The sequence below is a fragment of the Meleagris gallopavo genome, chromosome 8, assembly GCF_000146605.3.
Source record: "Meleagris gallopavo isolate NT-WF06-2002-E0010 breed Aviagen turkey brand Nicholas breeding stock chromosome 8, Turkey_5.1, whole genome shotgun sequence".
NCBI classification, from domain to species: Eukaryota; Metazoa; Chordata; class Aves; order Galliformes; family Phasianidae; genus Meleagris; species Meleagris gallopavo.
In genome coordinates, this window is record NC_015018.2 from 484341 (window position 1) to 504755 (window position 20415).

Genomic DNA, 20415 nt, shown 5'->3' on the forward strand with positions numbered 1-20415 from the left:
AAAAAAGAAAGCATCACTAGGTCTATTATGAATAGGAAGTAGAAAAATAAGGGAGAAGTTTCAGGGAAAACAAGGAGGACAGAACATAAGCAAGACAGATTTCTCATGTAAGAGGAGCACATGGATTAGGAATAATGAGGCTGCTAGGATTTCATAAAGCAAAACCCCTGAAACAACAACCTTCATTTTCTCAAGTTTCTGTATTCGTCCCTGGAAATAAGTAGAGCCAAGATTTCTCCTCAAATCCATGGGGTGCTGCGGACAGGAACCTCATAGAAATCACCTCCAGAGTGACTGCTGCACCTCCACAGAAGTGAGTCCTAGGAAGCTGCCCACCAGCACCTGGTCTCTGCCTCACCCTGCAGATACACACAGGGCAGATTCCTGGGCTCTGATGCGGAGACACTCAGCCACTCCTAAGCAATACCATTTCCAAGTCCTTTTCTGCTCTCTCATCAATTCCTCCCCCTACCCTGTTTTCCTTTTCTCCAATCTGCCAAGATCTGTAAATATTTAATGAACTGCCTACTTGCATTCCTGCACTAAAATCTTTCTAACAATAGAAACCATTCTTGTCCTGCACAGTTACATTACATCCTGCACAAGGTCATTCTGCATTTCTTTCTTAGTATTTTTGTTCCCAGAGGAAAAATGCACTAATAGCAAGGATAAAACTGCTCCCTGCTAGTTGCTACAGGAACTAGAAAATGGTGTGTTAATTACCAGCACTGAGAGCTCTAGTTTGAACAGCATTAAAAGCTGAAAAACAAATCTGGCCTAAAATAAAGAATAATCATGGCTTTAAATCTCTAATATTTGGAATGCACAAATGGCTGCTCAGTCATTATAGCTATTGTTATGGCAAAAGAAAATGACTTAAAGCTTGAGGATGTGTTCGTCAGATGCTGAGAGGACACCAAATAGTTCTTTGTGATGACAGGTTGAGAAAATATTGCACCGGATTACAGAGAGGAGAAAAAGAGTGTTAACCACGAGCCAGTATGCATGTTAGAACTAAAGAATCACAAAAGCTTTTCGCAAATTTAACATTCGTTGTCACCATCACAAGGCAGCAACACTAACAGCTTGTTTTAAGGGCAAGAAGTAAAATATGGCCGAATTAAATTAATTTTAAACAAGGAACTATAGAAGGCCTCCTAAACTGTCAGTGTCCATTTATTGAAGCTAACTTCCCCTCTGATACAGTGAATTTTATCTGAATCACAAAACGTAACAACCATCACAACGGGCTCCTAAAAAACAAAACCTCTGGTGAGCACAAGCGGTGCTCTAACTCGCGCTCTTCTGTCACAGCACAGAGGTTCAGCTCACTCCAGACTGCTTAAAAGGGCTTTCATTTGATGTAAATGAGGAACAGAGGCATCTGGGGCTAAGAGGGCTTGAGAGCTCACTTCTGCTTGACTCCCATTATTTTGATGTAATCTGGCAAACAGAGTAGTTCCTTGAAACGACAATGACACTTTGCTCGATATTTCTTACACTCACAGTTGAGATTTTCATTTGTTTATAAGAATTAATCATTTAGAAAGGATTCGATACATCTTTTACTGTTTCCTGTTATACTCCAATTTTGGCCTTGCTAACAGCATTATTTTCAGTTGTTTCAAATGTGTATGAACGGAGGAAGAAAACAGCATGCATTAGAAAATAATGTGCATCAAGGACTAAATATATCAGTTGTCTTCCATTTCCTTGTTTAAAATTAACTACATATTTCATCACCGTGGGATTCTATTAACTCAAGTATAACTATATTCAGAACATGACTAAATACATTTCAAATTTAGTTTGAATAGATTGCTTTCTACTATCAGAAGTCCCTTTGTTTAACTCAAAACCCAGGCAAATGAGACCATCTGAACTGCCTACCTCGGGCACTAGTTAGTATGCATAAGTTTAGGTCTAGGTTCTGAATTTACTCTGAATTAACTGTGTCTCATCTCTACATTTTTTCCCCCAGATTCATTAACGTGCTGTATTGAAAGATTCAAAATCACTCAAGATTTAAGTCCCCCACTTCACCTATAAACCATACTTACGAGCTAAGGTACAGGGAAATGCTCAGATAGACACTTTCAGTGTTGAATACAGAACTAGGGGGCTCAGCAAACTCTACTGCAGGAGCAAAATGCTCCAGGGCTCATTGAAATAACTTTTCTTAAAAAAATCCCTGCTTGGTGCTTTCCATTAACTGTCCTGATAAAAAAAAAAACTTTATGTAAGATGAGAGAATTCTTGTTCCCATTGCTCAGATGCTAATAGCAACATGGTGATGTTCTGCCATAAGCGGCAGGAATGCAGCCAGCCTATTAAATGTTGTAGCTGGCAGGATTACTTACATTTTGCAGCTGGACTCGGCTTTGTGCCATACACTCTGACTTTGCCATCATGCTGGAAGCATTTAGGCTGTAGGTTTTCCTATTCTGTGTTTCTTTCAGCTGTTCATGAATTTGCTTTGTTTGTTTCCTGCAGAGAGAAATAAAATTCATGTAAGAGCGAGCTAGTTTCAACTCCTACTATAGCCATGATGTTTACATAACTAGGGGTCCTTTTTCTTCCCAAACTTCACCACTTTGGAATAACCAGCTGCGTTAATTCACCAGTGTCTAATATTTCAATGCAGTGGTCATTTTCTGGACAAGCTGAACAAAGGAAGAAAAGAGCTCTTCTCTCAAAAATGTCTTCTATTCTCAGATTACTACAATAGCATGCTGGCTGTTTTAGCACAAAAATTTGAAAGAAAGATTAACATATTTAACAATAGCTTGCAAGTAGGCCTGGATATTAAAAAAGCATTTTGCTCAGATTTGGAACAGAGATTTTGGCAAACACAGCAGGCATTTGTCTCTATTTGTTATAAAATGTGTGACAAAATCAAACATTTCTGCTAGCACCTCATTAGACTTCACCTACTATTTTGCATACATCAGCTTTTGCTTACATGCTTTAATCTGGAAAAAAGCATCGATAGTGTATCTGAGGCTATTTTTGACATATTACACTATGATCCACTATGTCACAGCTGAAATGCCTCTAAGACAAGTCATTTGCAATATTCAAGAGATAACTATATGATTAAAAACAGCTTTCTCTTTCTGCCATATTATATTGACTAACTGAGTTCTCAAGTTCTACACATTATTGTGGATTTCAGACAGAAAACTCTATTTTAAGGAAGTGTTTTATCCTCTGCCAGCAGATAAAGCTCAGTTAAGCAAATATAGTCAGCAGAATATATTTGAGGCCTTTAATCGGAGACTGATCTTTTAGAAAGATACACTGTTGGAGTTCTAAATGAGAAATAAGTCCCCAGTACTAGTTTAATTCTTTCCTTTCTACCTTATTCTCCCCAGCAGATGCACTGCATGCAGCAATCCCACAAAGACCCTGGAGCCCACCCAGCAAGGTCAAGGACCAGCCAGCAGCAGCAGCCCTGCTTTGCTGTGCTATGCACAGCTTCTGTACAGCAGTTGGTGCTGAGCCAAAATTTAGCAGGCTGTGAGTGATTTTTAACATTACAACTGAGATTCTATAAGGTAATATACTGAGAAAAACAATTTAATAATTAGTTTCTCTTTAACGTTCATGCAACCTAATGCTGATGTTAAGTTTATGCGTATTTATTTTGCCAAAAAATAGGATGCGGGATTATAAAACTTGAAATTAATAATTCAAAGTTACTGCTTCATATATTTATTTCATAGTTTTAGTCTTCAAAACAAATGAGCCTTCTGTGCTATACTTCACAGATATTCTGCAATAAAGTATTATCTTGGCAAAAAAAGAAAGTCACTGGTCATCTATAAAATCCTAAGCCATAAAGAAAAGCCCATTGCTTTTTACTGTGGTCTCCCCTCTGTTGTTAACACTTAAGAGTAATTTCTTTACTATTCTGAAATGAAAAATTGGAAGGTATAGCAGTTAGTTATAAGGTTCTAACTTCCCCAGAGAGAATATATTTTAAAAAAGGATTTTTAATACAATGGTGCATAGCAAATCACGTACATCTAGCAGCAGGTGTTATACAAACATCAGAATAAAGAAGTCAGGGTCTGCTTCTTCAAATAAACTTCCTTACCCCTGCCAGACTGTGCACCATTCAGTTTTCCTAGATGTTAATAATATTTGATAAAAGTTAAACAAGAAGATGATTTCCCAGACAGGAGAAATGCTTGGATAACCTGCAGGCATGATGGAGACACGTCTGCAGGATGAAAAGATCCTGAAAATCTGTTGTGCTAACACACATCATGGTTGATTCATTTTAACTTTGCTGCTTCAGCCTTAACTTTGCTTTTATACCCTTGAGACACTGGCCAGCGTCACAGATACAATAGTGTTTTATGCAGCCTCTATGCAACCCAGTTTAGGCACTCTTATGTGGGCCAGGAGCTTCACATGGGTGTTCAGGTCAAGAGGAATGAACAAATATGTTTTCCTTAGTCTCCAATGATTTGGAATCATGCTTTTAAAGGGAGTTTCCCAGGCTGACCTGTACTGAGGTGAGCCTGGTATGCAACCATAGTCACCTGCTGAAGTTTGAGTCAAGGCATTAGCAGAAAAACAGCATGCAGACTGATAAATAGTTACTGACTTTTTCCAGGCTTTTGTGGGAATGGTGCTAATAACAAAAGGGGAAAAAACCTCACAAGCAGTGAACACATTTAAGAAATCAATTTGAAAGGCAAGAGAAATTGCAATGTTACTTAACTTCTATAGCTTCTGTCATCTCCAGCTATTTCTGCATAGCCACAGCATTCCCACCTCCTGCCTTAGACGGGGCAAACTCTACTATCTCACCTGCCTGGTCTAGATAACCGAATCCATGACAACAACTAACAGGCATGCTAACTTCCCATGAAGGTAGGGACAAAGCAGTGAAATGACTTAATTTTTTGGACAGTTTGCAAGATGGGACCACAGTCAGGGTCTTAGGGATTAGTATGCTAACACTGCTGTGCTTCCTATGTTTGAAAGGACCTCTTGACAGAACTGAAGGTGCTCATTTTCTCAATACTCCTCAAATTTCAGATTCCAGAATCTGGCATAAGTACACTTCAACTCTTCCCAGTAACTCTTCAGTATCAGTTAAAACCAATAATAAAATAGAAACCTGAGACGGGAACCACTGCAGTCCTGTGAGTGCAACTTTGATGCATTATTTCTACTCATTATTTTTAAAAATAGCTGCCCCACCACAGAATCCCCTTGGTTTATGTGCCTGTCAGACTCTAGCTCGAAAGAACAGTTTAAATGGAATCCCTCAAGTCATAAGAACAGATAAGGGGGGTTAGAAAAAAAAGAACCAGCTCAAGTCTTCACTCAAATCATGTGCATAGTAGTGCTGAAATTTGTGCAGAAAGGGGAAAAAATAAAAAGGTCTGGTGGCTTTTCCAGTGTGCATTTCTCCTTTCCCTGCGAGAAATGTCAAAACATTATTTTTTTCTTATAGAAAGTAGTTTTCATCAAATTTCCTTCCCATTAAAATAAATTTACAGTCTGTGTGTGTGTGCATTCAGATAAGCATCCAAACTTCTAAACGGTAGAAACCTCCACATTCTTGACACTCAGCCACCATGGCTAACCTCAAGTAGGTACTATTTATATTGATGCATGTTCTCTCAATAGCTCCAGTTTGAACAGCAATGAGGGATGATGGCCATACAGAACATATTTATAAATGCAGTGGTGTTAACAAGCACATCCCATAATTGCCATGAGGTTTGTCCAAGTCAAATTACACACACTATAAATATTAATGTCCAGTGGGGGAGATAAAGAAAAATAAAATGGAAAGTATTTTGCTTGGAAAAAGCTTAGTACAGATGATTCCACCTTAGTTGTATAGTTCCACATTCTTGTGCATTAGAAACACTCAGTTATGCAGCTCACATCATCAGTTTACAACTGGCAGCTAATGGCTGCAGTTATCCACAAAGAACTTGACTGTTCATACATAGCTAACTTTTGCCTTTATTCCCAGCATACAGAAAAAAGAGGGACATTAAGGAAAACAAAACGTAGAAAGAAAATTTAAAAAAGGTTTTTCAAAATAAGGAAGTGATTAATGCCAATTATTGTCCAGAGAAAGGAATACGAGGGACACAGTCTCTTCTTTCCTGGTACTGGAAAACAAAAAGGACATGCAATACTTCTTAGGTGGTTGTTGTTTTGTGTGTATGGTTTTTTTGTTTTGTTTTTTTCACTTAGATATTCTAGCCATGGAGAACTGTTCTAACCTGCCTGGAAATAACAACAGCTTCAAATGGAGGGGAGAAATTGAATAACTGGAAAGCCATAAAAAGGACATAAGCTAAAAAACAAACACACCAGACAAAGGCTCTTACTTTGTTTTGAAGTAGAATGCTGCGCAAAGCATGCCCACTACGACTATGCCAAAGACGATACAGGAAATAGACAGCACCTGGCGCTGGTAAATTTCTTCGCTCTCTGTGAACAGCAAAATTGAGAATTATGAAGGCATCAGAAAACAGTACTTGTAAAAAGTGGATTTCTGTACAACATGGTTTCACTAGGGATGGACAAATACGTGAGATTTTGTAGTTCTGAGTCGTCCAGTTACTCAACAGAATGGATGCTTCTCTGAACCTCTCATCTCACAGAGCTATGGTCTCCTAGGAAAGTTTTACAAAACGGTTGCCAAACACATTCAAAGATACGTAAGCATAAAAATCGGGGAAGTTTAACATTTTCTCTGCCCTACACGCCCTTTTCTCACTTTTTAGAGATCATGCTTCCACTGCCAATAGAATAAAGAGCCCTGCAACCATGGAGCTTAACTGGCTTAAGGCAAAATCCATCAGAGCTCTCCCAAAGTCCCACAAGACTCAGGAGCTCATTTTTATCTACCAGAAAAATGTCAGGTTTCTTTTTTTTATTATTATTATTATTTTTTTTGATTGCATGGTTATTCTTATGTAAAATATAAGTCAGTGAAAAAATTAATTCAACCAACTTTGGATTCCAAAGACTATTATGCCTCAATGCACCATGGAAATCTGTAATTTTCTGAAGTAATTTTGTTAATAAATCTCATCACCTACCAATTGATTTCAAAGCAGGAACAGAATGAATTAAAAAAAAAAAGGAAAACAAGAGAAAGCTCTTATTCATGACAGCAGACAGAAGCTGATAGGCAAATGGAGTTTCACACACTGAATTTATCAAGAGCTCCTTAAATATTTTCCTTAATTCAACCATTTCTATAGTACAAACTGTTATAAGATTGTTGTTTTAGGGTCAGTTTTCCAAAACATATAGCACATAAAATAATCTTTTCATTGATAAATTTGAGGTAGAAAACCAACATGTAGGATTATCAAAGCACAGTACAAGCTCAGTACACTGGCAAAGCTACATTTCCTTTATAGGTCAGAGATCTTCAGTGCAGAACCTCTGTGAACATGGATACCAGACTCATGCGTTAAGTGGGTTTACAGCAACTCCACATTCTATGTGTGCAAGGCACAGAACAAGATTAAACTGAGCAAATACTGGAAAAATCATAATCTAACTGGAACTTCAGTTAAATACTATACTGCTTTATTGCAATGACTAAATGCTATGTACAGTGACCTCATCAGTACTAATTATTTATTAACAAAGCAAAAAAATACACAGACTACTCCAGTGCCATTACTAAACATTTGGATTTTTCAAGAGCCATTTGTCTCTAGCAAAAGTCCAATTTCCCTATCTGTTTCAAATAAAATTACAAGTAGCAAACATTTCTTAGTTACTTCTTTACTTGCTCACTCAAAGAATACTACAGTGATTCAGAACTCATTTCTAAGATGCAAAACATCCTCAGCTCCCGTTGACTTTTCTTCCTCATTTAGTTTTGAAATTCTAGATATTGCACTGTTATGGTACTGTTTTAAACATAAAAAGAAGCAAATATAATAACTTAGGAAGTCTGAAATATAACCGGAAACGTAATTCATTAGAAAATATTGGTAATATGACAATAAAATAGATTTCATCAGAGCCCTAGTTCCATTCCTTACAGCATGAATATAATTTGGATCTAGACAGTAAATTCCTATGGCAACCAACTACAGATTTGGGGCTTCTTGTTCCTTGTTTTTCACTACTGTGCATAAATACAGAGTTATCCACATTCCATTTCCACTACAATGCTCAAAGGACTGATCTTATGCATTTCAAATCTCTTTGTCAAGGTGGACACACTGCAAATAGTTAAGGAATGATTCAGCTTCACAACTGTCAATTTATTCTGACTCAATACCAATTTCAGCACATTCTGCCTAAGATCACAAATAAAACAAACATACATACTTACGAACAATAATTTCACTCAGACATTGCATATAATTAAAAAAATCTATTCGGTTAAAAGAAACAGATGTAAGTCTTGTGAAAAAAAGGCCTACTTTTGCTTTTCTGTCAACCTAGGTGTCCATTAAAAACTATTTATTTTGTTGGGAAATTGTGTTTCATATGGCTATGGTCTTTCGTCAGTTCTGAATAGCTATCACTATCTTGTTAAAGATGCTTTAGAATACATTTTACCAAGATAAAAGCACTTCAGAGACTGGACAATATTATCTTGCCCAAACCACTACGTGAAGATTTAAGTCTTTTGTGTAGACTGTATAATCCCTGTCATGTCACTAGCTTTCAAGATATACTGATCAATGCTTTCTTTACTTTCTGTTTATTCCGTATGGCGCATATTTAAAGAACTAGTTATTGATTAGCTTTACTCCATTTCTTAGACACCTTTGTTCATTTTTTATATCCTTGAAATCTGTGTTTATGTATTGGACTCCATCATTTTCCATTTCAAACACCTTAAAATATAATCAGTTTAGTATTTTTCTATTCTTGAGTCTTCCACATCCTTCTTATTTTTCCTTTAAAAACAAATCAAAGCCATTCCTTTTGACGGAAATTTAATCTGAATCTCCCTGCAAACTTTGAAGGTCTCCTCATTGTTGACATGCTTTAAGTCCACCATGAACTTGTACAGTACAATTGAGCTCTCAGTAGCTGAGGTGTGCAAATGAGGGTCCTTAAAACCAACACACTATAAGCCAGAGAGCTTCAGCAAGTGCTGTTGAGTGCTCTTGCTCTCACAGAACAGAACACCAGTGAATGTGCAAAAAAGAGAACCAAAGATTACTTCTCAGCTGTAGATGCACATCAGCCTACATATACACACATGTACTCACATACTGTAAAAACTACACATGGTAATCTAAATAGTGATTCAAATTATTAGATGTCTCGCTCTACTCACAAATATTCATACATTCCTTCTGAAAGAGATTAGCTCGATTATGTTTTATTGGAATAAATGCTCTAGGGAGAGATCCCTCTTTTAACTAACAGACAAGAAAACGTTGCAGCTAAAAACCCAAACTATAAGCTTAAATTGATATTCTTGGATAATCCAGCTAAGACTGCAGAACAAAATTTCCATTGAGCATTCAAATTACACGTATACCAACAAGCATACAACCAGCTGAACAGTAAAATAGTAAATTGATTTGACTATTTGTGATCCATGGAAGCAATGTTTCTTCTAGTGATCACATTACAGTCAAATTTAACCTGTCACTGAAAAAAGCACGTCGTATTCCAGGTGTTGTGTTCCTTTTTGATTCTCTTGCTCTTTAAAATTTACTCTTAAAGGCTGTCATCTGTCTGCTTTATGCATGTGGAAAGACCTGCTGAAGCATGCACATAAGACTTCAGAGGATAAAAAAATGTAGGATAGACATTTTTCTCATGATTGTTATTTCTGAAGAACATAGTGCTTTGGTTGTGTAAGTAAGTTTGTAACTTTGCTATAAAATGAAGAATATGGGTATGGGTTCCTTGACAAAGAACTATATGTATTTCTATCCATACGACTGAGAAAAAAAAAAAAAGGTCAGCTAACAAAAACAGACTAACGTAGGCTATGTTAGCCTAATCCACAACACCAACCATAATCACTTGATCCTCTGGTTTTATTGTATATTTTCCGAGTTCATTGAAGTAACTTAGAAAGTTATTCCAAGTATAAAGAACTGCACTGGGCATATGGCCTAGTGAAACTTATAACAAAACACAAATAGTAACTTTCATATACCTTACTAGCATCATTTGCTACTTAGAAAGTTACTGGTGTCCTGTATCCTCAGGGGACCGTGTAGAAGTCTTCTGTACAACAAAAGAGGACTACATGGAAACTCAACGCACATTGAGATTTCCAGTGACGTATGGATTATCGCAAATGAAAAGGCAAATAATTAGTTAAGAGCATATTTCCCAATAGACTTAGATTCATATGTGACAAATACTGAACTATATAAGGCGTTCTAAATTTAATTCATGAAGAAGATAAAACAAGACTGCAAGTTTCACAAAACAATCTGTGATTGCCTCAGCATCAGACTTTCAGCTCTCCCAAGAGTTTTCCCTCTTCTTTCACTTGCAAAAACCTGCCATACAGGCACACTGCCATATGCTGTGGCTTGTACTAAGGCAGAATGATTTAGCAGTTAAAATACGACAAGCAGCAGTTCACAAATTTCTTTGACCTTGGGTAATTCCAGAACCTTACATCTTCCATAACCACGAGGATAGTACTTCCTTCTCCTATTTCACAGATTAACACGACAAACTTTGATAAACATCTTAAACTCTAAAGGAACAAAGCCTATGAAAATACATAAAAAATAGAAAAACCTGTCCCAGATAACTCTGCTCCAATTTCATTAAGAGCATATGTGCTAGTTCACATAAAATGCTATGCTTTATTCAAGTTCTCAGATACCTTTCTTAGTCATTGAGTTTTCTTCCTTCGATTTATGTCTGGGTAGAATTTCTCTTCTGGAAGGGCTTCAGAACACTTCAGTTCTCAAGTAAGGAACAGAAGTTTGTACACCATATCACTTACAGAAAGGGCAATGTCAAGGTTAATTGCACGGATTCACATTTCAGGCTAGAATTGGATCAAGATAACTTCTGCTGGCTGAAGTTCATAAAGCATTTCATAGTTGTAATACTTAATCTCTCTTGGGAAGAACCGTTCCATGATGCCAGCAGTAACAAAGATTAAGAAAATACATTTTCTTGTGCCTGTGGAATGTCTAAAGCAAAAGTACCTTATCAAAAGCCAAGTGAAATAGATGTAGTTCATTATCTATTACAATTGCATGACATTACACGTTTGACTATTGACATTTAATCCTAGTGGGATTATTTTCTGTGTATACAGAGGACAGAGAAGGAAAGGACAACTGCTCAACCGCTCTGAACGACCTATTTTTGAGTACTTGCTTCTACACTATTAATACTGCATTAGCAGTGGTTTTGCATGGAATATTACAAACTGAAGTAATGAATTAAGCAGAATGTTAAAAACTCATCATGAAAAAGGGATTCAAAGGCAGATGATTCTAACCCTGAACTCTCAGTTATTTTAGGTTGCTTAGTGAAAGGTCAAGTCTCATAAAATTAATAAACCAAAATCTCATGAAAAAATAGGTCTATCAAACCCACTCTTAGAAAACAAAATAAAACACAAGCTACAAAATGAAATCACACTCCACCTTTTGTCTCATTCTGTTTTCAAAAACAAAGCAAAAAAAAATGAGATAGGCTAATGTTAAGTAAGAATGTCTAAAATATTTTGCAATAGGATTGAACACGCTAGCATTCTTAGTAATTGTTACTTGTTATGATGTGAGTATTTGATAAGTAGTTTTAAACAGCAAGTTTTCAAATTCTGAAGGTAAATTAATTTTAACTTTAGCTTCCTAAGAAAATAATAATTTCCTTTTATCTGCAAGCAACTATAGTTTTTATCAGCTATAAAAAGTGTTTAAATCTAGCAAACGTTGAAAGCCTCAGTTAAGTAATTTCAATATAATAAACATATTAAATATTTGCTTAAAGTAGCTCTGTGGGCAGCTAGGAGTTGAGAAGTAGCTTTTCCATTTCTTTCAGAAAATGTTTGGTTAGGAGTTTTTTCTGTATTGACAACTCACAACCAGGACAACACAAGTCTACTCTGATCTATTTTCATCCCACTTCTAAGATTGTTAAGATTATTCATTTATTAACAAAATTTATTACATAAGTCTCATCAGCCGCTGTGTACATGCTCGTTGCTAGTACTGAACAGTTCTACTGAACTGCTATCGAACTAAGAGTTAAAAATATTTGTGTTTTAGCATCTTCAGCATTTTAGCTGGTAGCTAAGGCTTGAAGACATACAATCAAATCTTATGTCATTTTTGCTTACTGAGAACCACAGCTTTAAGTATCTCCATCGTTTAAATGAGGTCAATCACCATCAGACCAGTCTCAGTGATGGCAAACTAACCACAGAACAACAATATGCAAAAAAATGATTTAATTTCACAGCCAAACACCAACCAAGAATATACTCTGCACTGTTCCAGCTTCCTTTGAGTTTATAACACTGTTGATCAGTCTCACATCTTATAATATCAAATTCTGGTATCTCATACTACCATATAGTTTTGAAATCATTTGAAATTTGGGTAAGGAAATTCACATATGCACAATAAATTACAAAATCTGAACGATAGTCAATGGTCTTCCATTAAACAAAGGAACTTGCAACATTTCCTGCGCTGCACATAAAAACGCTTCTAACTTTTCACAAATACGTAAAAAGCTTTCAAGTGTAAATCACAGCAGCTTAAACGCTGTATAATGTTACGAATACTTTCTTTCCAGAAAGATTCAGGTATATTTGGCTTTTATTTTTCAATTCTTACTTTTTTTTTTTCATATATATATATTCTTACATGCTGTTAGTTATTTGCCAAGTCCTAGAGATCTTTCAGGACCACACAGATTTCTCGTAGATAATTATTCCTTCGCTTTCTCTGATTGTCTGTGTAAATGCTACTATTCTTTATGATCATCCTAAACTGGGAGGTAAGAGTAGTAATAGTACGCTATCCTGGCTCCACAGTGATTCACTCTCTTGTATGTCAATTTTTGGCTGCTTCTTGCATATCTTTCCTCTCTGATTTTATCAGCTTTCATTTTTTCTTACTTTTTTTTTTTAAATATCTTTTAATAAAAAACAATTTTTGCTCTTTCAAAATATTGTTTCTATCAACTTTTTTTTTTCGAAATCAGCATGAAAAATCTTTCAGCAAAATTTCCACTCAGTATTCACTCCTCTTGTAATGGGACCTTCTGTTTCTACAAAGTCCATTTCCTCAAGGGCTCAGCTGTGCTTTGCAGCTTCCTGAGGTCTTGGTTCAGCCATTCTTCATGTTAATAAATGGAGAAATTAAAAGGAAGGACATTTAGATACTAGACTCTTGCATGAGTTAATACACATACATGTATACTGAGATTAACCCAAGTTGGGACTATCCCAAGTGCAATAGGCATCAGATCAGATGCTTAACTGCTGCACTCTAAGTCACTGTATGCATAACTCCATAGTTTGGAGATAACTGTTAGATAAAAATATTATTATAATCTTATAATGCAATAATATTGTTTAATTCTGGCTTAGTAATTCCTTAGGTGATGAGGGTTTTCTTATTTAAGACCATAGGTATACCTAACATCTAATGTAATAACGTCTGCATTTCCCAGCACGTATTTCATTATATCTCAGATCTTGCATTGCTGTTACCAGCGAAGCCCAATCATTGGAATTTCTCCCACAGGTAAAGCTTACATATTCTGTATCTTGCTCACTTACCAATATTGAACATTTCATTCAAATCTCAAGCTAACATCAGAGCTGCAAAAGTATATTTAACAGTTACTGTTGATGGTTACATTATCAGAAACTCACGGTAAGTCAAGCAATATTATAATTAAATGCTGTCTCTATTTTGACTACTGCTGTTTAAACCAGGGTGATTTTTTTTTTTTTTAATTCTATGGAAAAGCAGTGACATGAGAACTAGAGAAAATTGTTAGTAACCTGAAACCTGAAATATCTGAGTAGAAATGTGGTCTTCTACTTGGGAAGGCTCTGAAGGGTCAGAGCACTGAGCACAAGGACTTGGCTGCAGAAAGATATGACACAGGGTACTGCATCGCTGCCCAAGTACAGCATTTTACGAACAAGACTTGGCAGGCACAAGTCTACATATTTTTTCTCTTTTTGTTTCAAGCCACAGCTTTTTGACCTGGCTCCTCCTTCCAAGTCAAGTGACCAGAAATGGATGAAACAACCAGGAGAGAGATTGCCAGATGGTGTTGAACAAGTATCCCTCGCAGCACTGTTACCATAGGTGCTCCTCTTGAAACCATCCCAGCTGAAGCCCCCCAGTGCATGAAGGATTAAGGGACTGTTTACTCATGCAGACGCTACTTGTTCTATTGATTTTCCCTAGCTACACTTGAGCCAGGGGAAACAAGGAAGGGACCTGGCTGTGTGCGCTGCCCGGGTGCACTGGCATCCCCCTGGTCTTGTTACAAAACATTCCTGTCAGGCTCACATCACAGCACATGCGTGTTTGATCACTGTAATGACTACAACACGTGAGGCAGGATAAAACCCTACAAGTAATCAGAGAGCAACCCAGCCTACGTTGGCAGAGGGAGAAAAGTCAGTATGGTGCCTGTAAGCAGCTATACTCTTCCTTTAATCCTCCAGAGGCATTTTGCCAATGAGAGGGATAATACATCCAGTTGTTCATACAGAGCAATGGCAGATGCTTAATGTCTATTAATGCGAGTAGCAGCGTTAAGACACGGTTAAGCCCTCAGCCCACGAAACGTCTAGCAGACTCGCTCTGTGTGCTCACCCCTGGTAAGGGATCTAGTTTGTGAACTTGGCAGTAGCTGTAGGTAGGCAGCAGGCTGCCAAAACCAAATTGCTTCAGTGCCAGCTCATCCATGTACACGACTGCTGGGACTGCTGCAGTGCAAGCCTTTTCAGATGCCTTTGCTTCAGGACTGACGAAGTGGATTAAAATCTTTAGCAACTGCCATATTCCAAAACATCTATTAGACATCCTAGTTGTGCTTACAGATCAAAGAAAATTCTTAAAATAGTTAAAAACACAGTTTTCCTTATTCTTCTAACTCCTTTTACTGGCCTCCTGAAATGGATAAGCACAAAAAACAATATATAGTCCCACCTCCATATATGAATGTATTCAGACACATTTTCAACACCTGTCATAGCCCAAAATGATGCAAACATATGCTTGAAGGCAAGGATGCACATAAACAGATTTTTTGCTAATAGATTTTGCATTTCAAAATCCATGACATATGCTGATCTTTCTTCAAGAATGAAGTACATGAAGTGTCAGAAAAAAAATCCACAAACCTGCCACTTCAAACAGATGCATGGTGATCCAAAACCCTACAAAGTGCAATGCTAGTTCTTTCAGTTTACATAATAAGGCATTAGATTCAGCAATAGCGTATTTTCAGAATGACGTGCTATCAGTTTATAGTCAGATATTAAATTAAAAAAAATAAATTAAAAAAAAAAGCAAATTATCTCAGATCTAGAGGAAGTTATTGAGAAAATGGAGGCAGCAGTTCATGGCAGAAAGACAAGACAAAATGGGCTGCATTTGAGATGAGAGTTGCCAGCTGGATATGAAGAGTAAGAACCACTTTGACAGCTCTCACCTGCTTTCCTTCTAGAGAGGAGATTCCTTCATAAGGCCTATCTTCACCATCATCTTAATGGCATACCTCTAACTTCTGCTCTAAAGCAGAATCAGAAAACACCATTCATCAACTTGACAACATATTGCCATCATCAATTTGGAATTTTGACAATACTGCCAGAGAACGCAGAATTAACATGTGGAAATGCTAATTATGAACTAAGAGAAATGAGTTAAATAAATTGTCATGGAAAAGGTTAGGCCTTGAAATATTCTCAGTTCATGTGATTAAAGGAGAGATCAAATCTCAGTTCATCTGTCTTTTTCTCTAACACTATCTCCCAGTAATGAAAAAAACTGTTCAACATGGAAAGCTTGTGAAGAGCAAGACAAATGGTCTCGTTTCCACGCTTCTCATTTTGTCTCCTTTCAGCTTTGTCATCAGCAGCAGGTTCACAAGTGCCAATTACTTCTCATGTTTTCAGATTATGTTTCAATTAAGATGGAGATATTCCACAGGAAAACATAAGATTAGCAGGTAACAAAGTTAAGGTACTGTTTGCCCAAATAATCTGACATAGCTAACATTTGATAAATTGCTACAGCCTGCAAATCCGTTGATTAAAACACAGTTGCCAGGGAAGCATGATGCCCAACAGATACCGCCAAGCTTCCACGTATGTCTGTTAATTAACTTCAAACATTTACTGAATTATTAGCTCTTGACCAAGGTTAGAAACACATCAGATGTGGAATTATATGTCCTACACTTCTTTTCCTTGCAGTGTTTCAACTATCAGAAATTACTGTATGCTTGCCTCTTCCACAGCTAGCTCTCAGGCCTGACTCACTGGGCATTCTGAGGGCACCTGTCTGTCAGTAGTGCTTCAGTAGCTGGTGGGAACAGTGACTGCTACATCATTAATAGCCACAATGAAGTCGCTGATGAAGCCTGAATTTAGCATTTTGGATGCAAAGCGAGCAAATAAAGCCCAGGTTGTGTCTTGTTTTCCTATCTACATTTGACTCATTTGAACAAGACTAACACTATATTGAAAATACAGGTGTACTGCAGGCTAGTGTAGACGTGTCTAATACCTGTAAATAGAAAAGAGTTTTAAGAGAAGAAGATGTTTAGAGGAATCAGGTTTAAATGCGATTAGGTAATTCAGACCAGTGGACCTTACAGCTATGACCAGAATATAAACTAGAACAAACTTGTAAGAGCTGCAGGCAGAGACACGAAAGTTTTAAGATGAAATTCGATGAATAACAAGTTAATAGTTGGGAATAACATTCAAGAACACTCAACTTCCTCACAGGCCAAGTTTCCTTAAACCCCATCTCTTCTCACTTGCAGCTTTGATTATACCCTTCTGAATATTTCCATCTTGTTAAGGCTCCTTTTCGAGTTGGAAATCTTGAAGCGATACTTCAGATGAGTTAATACGGGAAATCCATCAACAGCACAGAGTAGAGCGAAACTAGCTAGAAACAGTGGGACTGATTCTGGTCTACATTGTAATATACAAACGAAATTTCACTAAGAACAGTCACACTGGTGTAAAACTAGAGAGAAATCAGATTATGTATAACCTGACATTACTTCACATTGGCTGGAACAAGATTTGTCATTCACAGATGAGAGCTTTTTGCTTGTGTTTTGTCCTAATTAGTTCTTATTGAACAAATAATCCATTTCCAGATACTCTTAATTGGCATATGGAACATCAAATGTTCCAATAATGTGGAATAAGATCTCAAAAAATGCAGAAAAGGAAGTAAACCACCAGCTATGTGTCCCAATGTAGCAAAGCCTTCATTGATCACAATTCTATTAGGTAATGCCAAATTTCAGCTCATTAAAAAAATTTTCAAAGGATAAACTGTATTGTAAAAAAAAAAAAAAGCAGATAATTTACAAGAGGAAGGCTTTTGAATCTTCTGCAATCACATTTCGAAACAGTGGCCAGGATGCTCACTGAACATATTGCATACCTGCTCTCATCTGAACATCCTGTTCCATGTTTTATTATTAGCTATCTCATTGACAAAATCACAGTACTCACATACTGAGTAATTTCTGCACTGAAAGGTTATAATCTTTACCACTTTTTTTTTTTTTAAACTGTGTCCAGCAATACTGCAAATACTTCAATGACTCCTTAAACTACATAATTAATTTGCTATGAATGAAGAGACATTGAATATCACACAGATATGCATATGACCTGGAGATATGTCAGCTTGGCTTTAAAAAGGTTGGAGCTATAGAATTCAAGCAAAACACCAGTTTTTTTTGTTATGCATTAATAGTTTCATATATTACACATACACTGCCTCATTGTTTGTCTCCAGTAACATTGAGCATGTGTCAGTGAATGTCAATGGGTGCCTCTTTTTCCACATGAAGGAATTTCATGGCACACCTTTCTTTCATACTGACTTCCATGTCAGATGCCATTCTGTCAAACCACCCCTCTGCTGCCATGTGTCGTACAACAGCAAGGTATAATGGAATATTGGTGGGAAGGTTCAACTTCCACTTCCATTCCACCAACATCTGCCTCTGACACTGTGGACCAACATAACACAGGAAATACTACTTGTGGAGCAGCCCTTGTACATATGTATATACACGTTACCTTATACACATACACACAAACACAGAGCCCTCTTTCTCTGTCAGTCTCTCTCAACTCTTGGTTCTCTGCATGTGATCTCCTCTGGCAGTATGAGATCACAGCTAATAATGTCACCACTTCAGGTGACTCAAGTACCAGCGATGGAAGTTCAATTCAGAAATGAAGTAGCAAATTTTCTGAGCAAAGTCAAATGTCCAATAAGCCTCCACAGGTAACCATTTTAAACTAGACCTAAGTTTTCACTTTCCTAGTTGAAGAAGACACAGAAAAAGTGTTGGGCTGAGTTTTAATCATAATGTTTGTCAGAATGTGGGATTTTCTTTCTTGCTGTCCCAAAAGTGAAAAACACGTGTTTCATGAAATAAATCATGTATGCAAATCACATCTGTATCTGTGCAACAGAGAAAATAAATAATTCCTTAGCAAACAAACTTTCCTAGCTGCAACCCAACTCAGTGTTTCACACTTCTTGCATAGTACTATCGTTCAATAAATTTTGCATAACTCTTAACCTCTGAATATGTGAACACGCTGCATTTAAGGTGAAAACCTGTAGTACTGCCTACACGTTATTATTTGGCACACCAAAGAGTAGTAAATGATATTTTTTGTAGCCTCATAATTTAATATGGTATTATTATGCCATTATATTGATTGTAGTTGATATTACGAGGAACTCCAACAGCAGTGAGATCAACAGTAAATTTATGTAACATTTTCCTCCAGCAATATAAGCAAGACAAAACAAAAATCGTTTAATATCTTGAAGTGGGCACTTCTCAATTCAACAACTTATACTGAGGAATAATAATAAAAAAATGAATATTTTAATGATTGCCTAAATTTTTACTTCTTCCCACCTGCATTGCTTCCTGTCTCTGCTTTGGAAAGCCTCTTGGGTTTAATAGAAACAAAATAAAGGATGATGCCAGATGTCTCTCTTTACAAGAAAGAAATAAATAAGTTTTTAAAAAGCCCAGCTCTTTTTTTTTCCCCCTAAAGAAACTCTAAACCAAACTTTCTATCATATGCATTTTAAAGGCATACATTGGTACAACGTGGTAGCTTTATGTACCTTGTCCTGTTTGGTTAACGTCACACTTGCTTACCTCCTAAATTATAAATATCTCTAAAGGCAAACTGTCAATAAAATTAAGTTTTGAAGGTACCCCAGAGAATATAACCCGACTCTCTTTTATGTCTTCTGAAAGCCCTCATCCTAAAACATCCTATCTACCTAGTTTAGAAATCAAAAGACACCTTGCTATAATATTTCCCCAAGGAGCAATGTAACTCTTTCAGGAATAACGTAACTTCTTATACCAAAGCCATTTCCACCTTTCTATATGAAATATATGCCTACTATTGAAACTCCCTAACTTTTATCCAGACTTCTCTCACCTGGCTTGCTGTTTATTTGTAAACAAATATAGCGTACTAATATAACAGTTCAACTAATTAGAATGAACTACACACGTATATATTTCTATTTCTGGCAGGGCAATAAGAACTATACCTGCTAGGTTACAGAGATACTGCTCTTAAGAGAAACATGAAGAATATCTCACATTTGAATTAATTTCTGCTTAATCCAAATGTCTGATTTCTATCTAATAATCTACTGTCCATTACAAAATATGTTTAATAAAAAAGCTGCAATGTTTAATAAAAAGTTGTAATAACTTCTAATGTAATAAGTCATTTCTGAAGCTTCTGGGAATCATTTTCTAATTAGCTTTCTGTTTAAGCATTCATGCAAAAATCTTTAAATGATTTGCAGCAAAGTTGGATCATTTTTATATAAAATGAATTTCAGGACACACGCAAACTGCAAGATGTACAATTCTAAAATGGCCCATACTTATCCCTTTTTCTTTTTAATTTTATGTCATGGATAACTTTTGTTTACGAGATATTTTAACACAGAATCAAAATTTTGCCCTTAAAGTGACTGGTTTATGTCATGCTTCCTGTTAAAAACTCCAGTGGCTGAAGTACTCTGTAATCTCATAAATCTCTTTAAAGAAAAGAAACAATGCCAGCTGCTCATTCCATGCAGTTACAAAGCCCTCTTTTCATATCACAGAATTAAAGGCTACAGACATAACAGGCAATAAAATCAAACTCCTTAATAATTA

General features: G+C 36.5%; 1 protein-coding gene across 2 annotated transcripts in view; it reads right to left on the reverse strand.

Annotated features, from left to right (window-relative positions):
- Positions 1-20415, reverse strand: part of NRG3 (neuregulin 3) — a 285382-nt gene that overhangs the window by 27240 nt on the left and 237727 nt on the right. For both annotated transcript variants that reach the window (XM_019618006.1, XM_019618004.2), the window contains exons 5-6: positions 6369-6471; positions 2361-2487 (exon numbers count right to left, since the gene is read on the reverse strand). In XM_019618006.1, the coding sequence (XP_019473551.1) occupies positions 2361-2487; positions 6369-6471 (230 nt within the window). The remainder of the gene's footprint in view (positions 1-2360; positions 2488-6368; positions 6472-20415) is intronic.